The 8467-nt window shown below is 36.6% G+C and overlaps 1 protein-coding gene across 1 annotated transcript; it reads left to right on the plus strand.

Moving 5' to 3' along the window:
* Window positions 1-2081: 2081 nt before the first annotated feature.
* LOC149571896 (uncharacterized) lies at window positions 2082-2570 on the plus strand. The gene has a single exon (XM_089815745.1). The coding sequence runs from the start codon at window positions 2082-2084 to the stop codon at window positions 2568-2570; it is 489 nt and encodes a 162-aa protein (XP_089671871.1).
* Window positions 2571-8467: the final 5897 nt, after the last annotated feature.

Raw genomic sequence — 8467 nt, forward strand, 5'->3', positions numbered from 1 at the left:
TCAGTGGTCCTAGTGAAGAAGAAAGATGAGACCATGAGAATGTGTATAGATTATCGAGCCCTCAATAAGAAAACAATCAAGAACAGGTACCCGATACCTAGGATTGATGAGTTATTGGATGAGTTACATGGGGCAATATACTTTTCAAATATTGATCTTCAATCGGGTTACCATCATATTAGAGTGAGGGAACAAGATGTGCACAAGACTGCTTTTTGATGCCACTATGGGCACAATGAGTTCTTGGTGATGCCATTTGGATTAACTAACGCACCTACTACATTCCAATCTTGTATGAATCATATCTTCAACAAACAATTCTATAAGTTCCTCTTGGTATTCTTTGATGATTTGCTCATATACAGTAAAACTTGGGAAGAACACTTGCAACAGCTTGATGAGATCCTTACCATCATGGAGGAGCAGTCCTTGTACACTAAGGCTTTAAAATGTGAGTTCGGCCTTAGAGAGATTTTTCATTTGGGACATGTGATCAGTGCAAAGGGTGTCCAAGTGCACTAAGAGAAACTACAAGCTATTCTAGATTGGCCCACACCACAGTCACTTACAAAGATATGGGGCTTCTTTAGATTGTGCAGTTACTACAGGCATTTTGTTAAGGGGTTCGCACAGTTGGGGGCACCTTTGACAGATTTGATCAAAAAGGGTGCATTTTGTTGGATAGCAGAGGCATGGTGAGCTTTTGATAAGCTCAAGGAGGTGATGAGTAGTTGTCTAGTGTTGGCACTTCTTGATTCCATGCAGCCTTTCATTCTAGAGTGTGATGCTTTAGGGGAAGGTATTGGTGCAGTATTGATGCAGAATCAACACCCTATCACCTTTGAGAGCCATATGTTGAGGGGAGCTGAGAGACTATACTCCATCTATGATAAGGAGATTCTCACCATTATGCATGCGAAGTTCAGACAGTATCTAGTTGGGGGGAAATTTGTGGTAAGGACAGATCATAACAGTCTCAGATACTTCTTAGAGCAGAAGGACTTGAACGAAAGATAGCAAAAGTGGGTTAGCAAGATACAGGCATATGATTTCGACATAGAGTATGTTAAGGGGAAGAAGAACATTGTTGTAGATGCCCTCTCCAGGAGGCCTTCAGCTTGCTCACTCTCTAAGATTTTGGCAGATTGGAAATCCATCTTACTGGTGGAGTACTCCAAGAATACATTTTCTTGTGAGTTGATGGATGGATTGATTTGGGATGACAGGTACAGGATAGTTGATGATGTGATTTACTACAAGGATAGGATCTACTAGTACCAAAATCAAAATTGAAGGAGAAAATACTACAATCTTTCCATGATACACCCCTAGTAGGCCATCAAGGCTACTTCAAAACTTATAGACAGATTAGAGAGAGGTTTTCATGGAAAGGCCTCAAGGATGATGTGTTGAAGCATGTGAAAGAGTGCATGACTTGCCAGCAGAATAAGTCTAAGCATGCACATCTAGCTGGGTTACTTCAGCCTTTGCCCATTCCTAAGTGGAAGTGGGAGAGCATTTTGATGGACTTTATCATAGGCCTACCCAAAGTACAAGGGAGAGACAACATCTTTTTTCTGGTAGACCAGCTCACAAAATACGCACATTTCTTTGCTATTCCGACAGAGTACAGGGCTTCACAGGTGGCTAAGCTATTTTTTAGGGAGATCTTTAGATTGCATGGGTTACCTAAGAACATAGTTAGCCATAGGGATAATAGGTTTATGAGTGCTTTTTGGCAGGAGTTGTTTAGACTGATAGGTACTGAGTTGACACCCAGTACCAGTTATCACCCTCAAACTGATGGGCAAACAAAAATTGTTAATAAGTGGGTTGAGGTGTACTTGCGTAATTATGTGACAGGACAACAACGGGCTTGGATCAGGTGGTTGCATTTAGGAGAGTATTGCTACAATACCACACACCATATGTCCATTGGAATGAGTCCTTTCAAAGCCTTGTATGGGTATGATGTACCTTCATTCGTGGAGATGGCTTTTTGTGAGAGTAAGGAACCTAAAGGAAAAGATTAGATTCAAGAAAGCCAAAATATATTGAAGGCACTCAAGGATAATCTGGTAATGGCACAAAATCAGCAAAATACTTATGCAAATAAACACAAGGTTGAGCGCAACTTTGAGATTGGTGATATGGTATATCTACAATTGCAGCCCTATAGACAATCCTCTCTTAAAAAGAGTGGAGCAGAGAAACTAAGACCAAGGTTCTACAGTCCATACAAGGTTACCAGGAGGATTGGGGAGGTAGCATATGAGTTAGAGATGCCTGCGAGCAGAAATATTCATAATGTATTTCATGTTTCATGCCTCAAGAAGGCATTAGGTCAGCAGGTCATCTCTTCCACGGATCTTCCACCACTTGATGAGGAGGGACATTTGGTCTTAGTGCCTGAACAGATCATTGATGTTAGAGAGAGGAAATTGGGGAACAGAGTGATTAAGGAGTACTTTGTGAGATGGAAGGATCTGCCTGCAAAGGATGCCACATGGGAGAATGAGCAGATTTTACAGCACCCGAGTTTGCAATTTCTTGAGGACAAGCAATTTTGAAAGGGAGGACTGTAATGTCCCCTTTTTGATAGGCACTAGCTACTTATTTTATTTTAGCCTTTATTTTTCTCAGAGGCTAAAAAGGAAGAAATAAGGGGGAAAAGATATATTAAATTAATTACATATAAGGTTACTAAACAATGAAATATTAAAAAGTAACTTTATATTTAATTGATTTAATATTAAAGTGATTAACATAATAAAATATCAAAAAGTCACTTAAAAGAATAAAGTGTCGGATTCCTCTAGAAGCTTCTTGGAGTTGCTTATGAAATCTTTATAAGGAGCCTTTGGGAGGTCATTTTACACATCTTGAGTTGCATATTCATCTATTGTGCTGAGAGCTGTAGTGCTTGCATACTTGCCTGAGGGTTTGAAGACTCTAAGGTGCCAATTTCGGTTGTGAGATATCAACCCTAGTTGGGAGTGGAGGATTTGGTATTCAGCCAATTCAGTTGTGATTAATTGGGAGATAATATTCAGTGATTTTTGTTCAGCCCATGCATCTAATTTTTGACATCAGTTGACAAGGAGAAAGGTTTCAGTTTTCACAACGGATCCGAAAAAGAAAAGCCAAAAAAGAAACCTGAAAAAGCAAAGCAAAAAAGCAGTTAGAAAAAGAAAATCTGAAAAAAGCAAAGCCAAAAAGCATGTCATCTCAACTACTTATTCCAAGTTCTTTGGTATTTACATTTGGCGATTGTAGATGGATATATTTGACAAGTAATATATGTTGTTTTATTACCAAAGTTTTCAGTCATTGTAAACATTGACATATTGAAGGGAAATCAACTTAATTTAGCTATTCAGTTTATATGCCAAATGTTTGCAAAAACGTCTCATTGCATAGTCATTCATAGGATGCATGCCAAGTGTTTGTGAAAATACCTCTTGGCTGTAGGTGTGCATTTTACATTAGAATTTCATGTACTTGCATTTGGAAAATAATAAAAAGAAGTTGCATATAAATTTGATTTCCAATTAGTTATTTTGCAATCATTTGTATTCATCAATATCATTGGCATTCACAAATCATAGCAAAACAACAAACATCAGCAAACTGAGGCTGCAAGGGAAGTGTTTGACAAAATTCCTAAGGCAGAAAAATAGGGATAAAACTTCAAAAATTGTCAAGGCACTTTACAGATACAGTCTCGAGCTATGAGTTATTCATTTTGGGTTGAGGCTATCAATTGTGCCAACTATATTCTGAATCAGATTCCTCACAAGGCTTTGAAAATTTTGACTCCTGAGGAGGCTTGGACTCATGTCAAGCTCGATATTTCTACATTTCATATTTTTGGTATTGAGGCTTGGGCATTTATTCCAGATGCTCAGAGAAAATCCTTGCAAAGGGAGAGTTTACCACTCATATTTGTTGGCTATTGTGAAGATGTTAATGCATACAAATCATTTAATCTTGATTCCAAAGAGGTCTTGTTTTGGCAAGATGTCCAATTTGATGAGCACTATCCTTAGATAGAGCCTCTATCACTAGCTTCTCCCTCACTACCTAGTATCCTCTACAAGATCACGTATCCTTAGAGGAAGACCCTAATGATGATCAACCTTCCCTACCTCCACTAGATGTCAATGAGTGCCCAAGTGGGCTTGTCATACTATTGATGGAGTGGACCTTGGCAGGAGATCCTTTAGATTCTTCTTGCACTCATGCTAGAATTTGGTAAGTTGCACTACTGAGTGATGTCATTTTATATGATCCATAGAGTTTTTCACAAGTGACACGACACTCAGATTGGGATAGGACTATGGATGTGGAGTACTCTTCTTTGATTAAGAATCACACTTTGGATCTTTGTCATCTTTTGAAAGGAAGAAAGTTGGTTTGGTGCAAGTGGGTGTACCATACCAAGTTTGTGGTCGATGGTTCTATTGATAGATGCAAAGCACGTCTTGTTGTGAAGGGGTTTTCATAGGTGGAGGTATTGATTACTCTAAGACCTTTTCTCTTGCCGTCAAGATGAATTATAATCACCTTGTACTCTTGTAGCTTATCAGGGATGAATGATATTTTAGATGGATGTGAAGAGTGTTTTTTTGCATGGAGACCTGCATGAGGAGATCTATATGGAGCAACCTTAATTAGGGTTTTGTGTGGGACTCTTCTATGGTGTGAAGATTTAGGAGGTAAAGATATGGTCTCAAACAAGACCCTTAGACTTGTTATGAAAAGATGGATTCCTTCTTGCTTGTATCCCTATTCACATGTTGTCATTACAATCCTACATTGTACATTCAACATCACATGGATGATATATTGATACTTGTATTATATGTTGGTGATCTCATTATTATAGTTAACTTAGCCTCTATGATTCAGAGTGTTCAACAAGCTTTAAGAGAGTAGTTTGAGATGATAGACCTTGGACTTCTGCACTATATTGGACCTCCAAATTTTTCAATCTTCAGATGGGATAGTCATACTCCAATAGAAGTATGCTCTTGACATGCTTCAGAGATTCAACATGCTTGATTGCAAGTATGCTCATACACCTTTTTAGTCAGGTTTTTTTTTTTTTGCTCATTTGCTCCTTTCTAGAAAAAATTCCTATGCAACTTGTTTTTCTTGTCCCTTTCATTGGTTGGAAGGTGGTAACATGACCTTTGATAGATATGAATTAATGATAAAATGGATTTTAACATTACTAATTTACTAGATTTTACGATAGATCGTCACATTATGATATTATTTATTTAGAAATGTTCTCCCTTGTAGCCTATATCAAAAAACCATTCATCATACCAACTCGCTATTTGTTTTTGCATCTCACAAATAGAATCTGCACTTGATGAGAAGCTATTCAGATAACAATCAAGACAAAAAGAGGTGAGTCTGTTCACAATTAATCATAATGCATATCTTGTACTTCACATAAATATTAATCAATAGATTGCATTCTTCACATTGTTGCACCTTTTAAAATATCTAGATTTTAATCTTAAAGCCCTGCAATTGCTCTACAAATTGTTGCAAGTCAGTCAAAAACAAATTTGGCATCTGTAAAACCCATTCTGGGATAATCTTCGAAGGTGATGTATTGGTCACATATGGTTCTTCCTTTAAAAGCTATTCACTAAGTGAACCAAAGACAACAATAGTACATGTTGACCTCATTGATAGTGATGGCCAAAGGACCATAACAACCAATAGCAATAATAAATTAATTGATAAATTTCTGCCCCAACTATCTCCAGGCACAAGCCTACGAATAAAAACATTCACAGCAAACAAAAAATAATAATTTGAATGAGGAGATGCTGATTACTCTCTCCTACTCAGTTCAAAAACTACAATTGAGAAAATTGAAAAGGTATGCAAGGAACAAAGATTTCCACCTGTGCAACCATCTCCTAATTGATAAAATCACCAAATACCTACTCCGTTAGAACTCTGTGTCTTTGTTGCATCTTATGACAAAACCAACACATTTTCAAGTACACATTAAAAATGGAAAACTACCTTCCGATGCAGCAACTATAAGTTATTTTAAATAAACATAGACATTATTTTAAACAAACATAGACATAATTTACATTATATTACATTATGTATACCATTAATGGAAAACTGCCTTCCAATGCAGCAACTATAATTTATTTTAAATAACCATAGACATAATTTACATTATATTCCATTATGTATACCAACATTCTCTTCTTTTCTTTGCAACTAATAGTTCCCAAAACACATACCAATCCCTATGCCAGCCTCGAGACAATACTTCTTCAACAAAAGAATAGAAAACACCACTTCTCCTCCTAAAAAATGTTGCACGTAGCGGTGGAAGAGGTTCAATTTTCATAAAATCAGGTCTCTCCACTTTTATCGACACACTCAATGATGAATGCACCAAATATTTCTTTAAAACACCCCATTTGTACTTTATTTGTAGACCAGTCATAGCCAATTGTGCCTACCTTCAATAGTTTTCCTTGGATTGTGTGTATAGTGGTTCATTATTATTTTTCTTTCTTTTATCGAACTTTTATTTGCTTTTAGTCTTTGGCTTCACTCATGTTTGCACTAATCATTTTTAGGTAATTGTCATCTGGGGTTTGTCCTGGTTAGTCTTAGGTCACTTCTTCCTTTGAATGGATTCGCCTGGGGGTGATGATGGCAAGGAGTGTTTGGGAAAAGGAAATAATGTTGCAAGAGATGGAAGATTTGGATTTTAAAATGGTAATAACAATAAACCTTCTTTCAAAGAGGTGGTTAGTGATCAAAGTGCAGTTATCCCTGAATTTTCTAGTTTCAAAGGACTTCATAGAAAATAGAATGCAAATGACATAAATGTTGGGAGGAAACCCTGACCCTGATGGAGATGGACAAAGAACCAGTGAAGATACTGCAACAAACAACATTGAGCATGGGAAAAAAGAGGATAGTAAGGCCTCATCAGAAAATATGACCTTTGCCCTCACTCTAAATGATGAAATGGTAAATGCCATTAAAAGTGAGCAAAATAGGCTAAAGAGTATAGCGAAAAAAATGTATTTGCGTTGATTTATAGTTTTTTCCCGCTAGAAAATACTTTGATGACTAGATAAATAAACAACACTTGGGGAAAGAAATTAGGCTTATTTGTGAAATTTAGCCATATGATTCAGAAGGGCATGTTTTTTATATTTCTAAAAATGCATGAGATGCAAGATTGTTTTTTAAAGAATGGATATGGGAATGTTGGCCAAACCCTATTTAAAGCCCTCATGTGGTATGGACCCAAAAACATTGTTGATAATGTCTTAATCCATTCTTCACCCTTCTAGATTAAAATGAAAGGACTTCAACCTGACTTTTGGTTGTTTACCTCTAAAATGTTATAACCTATTAGGTTAGTTCTGCAAATTGAGGAACCCAAAATAATCCTACCCCATCTTAATGCGTGTATCCTCATTTCCATGAACTCTAAAGAATCACTTCCAAAAGATATTTCTAGGGGATCTATAAGCATGTTTTCATTGCAAAATAAATGGGCATAACAAAAAAAAAGCCTCATGTTAAAAAATGAACCCTAGGTTGGGTCCACTTCATCCTAATGGTAAATATAAGATAAACAATGATAATAACAATTGTGATAATAATATGCTCCTAATGGGAAAAATAATGAGAATAGAGAGGGAACTTTAGAGAAATTTGTTTCCCTCACAAACCCTCTATTTGAAGAAGAATTCGAAGTCAGGCCTACAAATCAAAATGGAAATGTGAATTCTATTAACCCTTTCGCTTGTCAGCCAGTTTGCATTCCTATAGAGAGAGAAAAGGCTAATGAGGAAAATTCTTATAAGTTGAATGCTCAACACATAGCTCTGTGTAATGTAAAAGAGAAAAGTAATATAATAAGGGTTGATGAACGATAATCCAAAAAGTGGACCAAGGCCAATACTGATATCAATCCCTCCATAGTCAAGACACATAATGAGGTCAACAAAACCATTGTTGTTCACTTTGGTATTGAGGGAATAGGAGATGGGCTCATTGAAGTTGTTAGAAAAAAGAAAAGAAAGACCTATAAAAGAAGAAATAGTGTTAAAAACAAAGAGAAGCACAATAAGATCAAGAACACAAACTTTTTCCATAGTATTTTTCTACTTTATGCAACAACTCAAGCCCCACACCAAATTCATCATGATAACGCATATTTACAGCTAGAATATCAAAGGCTTGGAAGCACCTGATAGAAAATGCATTGTTAGAAATTGGTGTAACAAACTGCATAAGAAAGATGTTATTTGCCTTCAAGAAATCAAGGTGATAGGACATCATGCTTTTAATTCTCTCAAATTCTTGTGGGACTGAGCCTCTTGTCTATTTTTTGGTCATGTTAGGGGTAAATGAGGTGTTGGCATGTTGATTGGGCCTTAGTGAGAAAACAAGA

This window comes from Cupressus sempervirens, chromosome 2, assembly GCF_028749045.1.
Source record: "Cupressus sempervirens isolate cs-2001-9-10 chromosome 2, ASM2874904v1, whole genome shotgun sequence".
In the NCBI taxonomy this organism is placed as follows: Eukaryota; Viridiplantae; Streptophyta; class Pinopsida; order Cupressales; family Cupressaceae; genus Cupressus; species Cupressus sempervirens.

Coding starts and splice junctions, on each gene's coding strand:
- LOC149571896 (XM_089815745.1), top strand. CDS start 2,082: ATGGCACAAAATCAGCAAAATACTTATGCAAATAAACACAAGGTTGAG.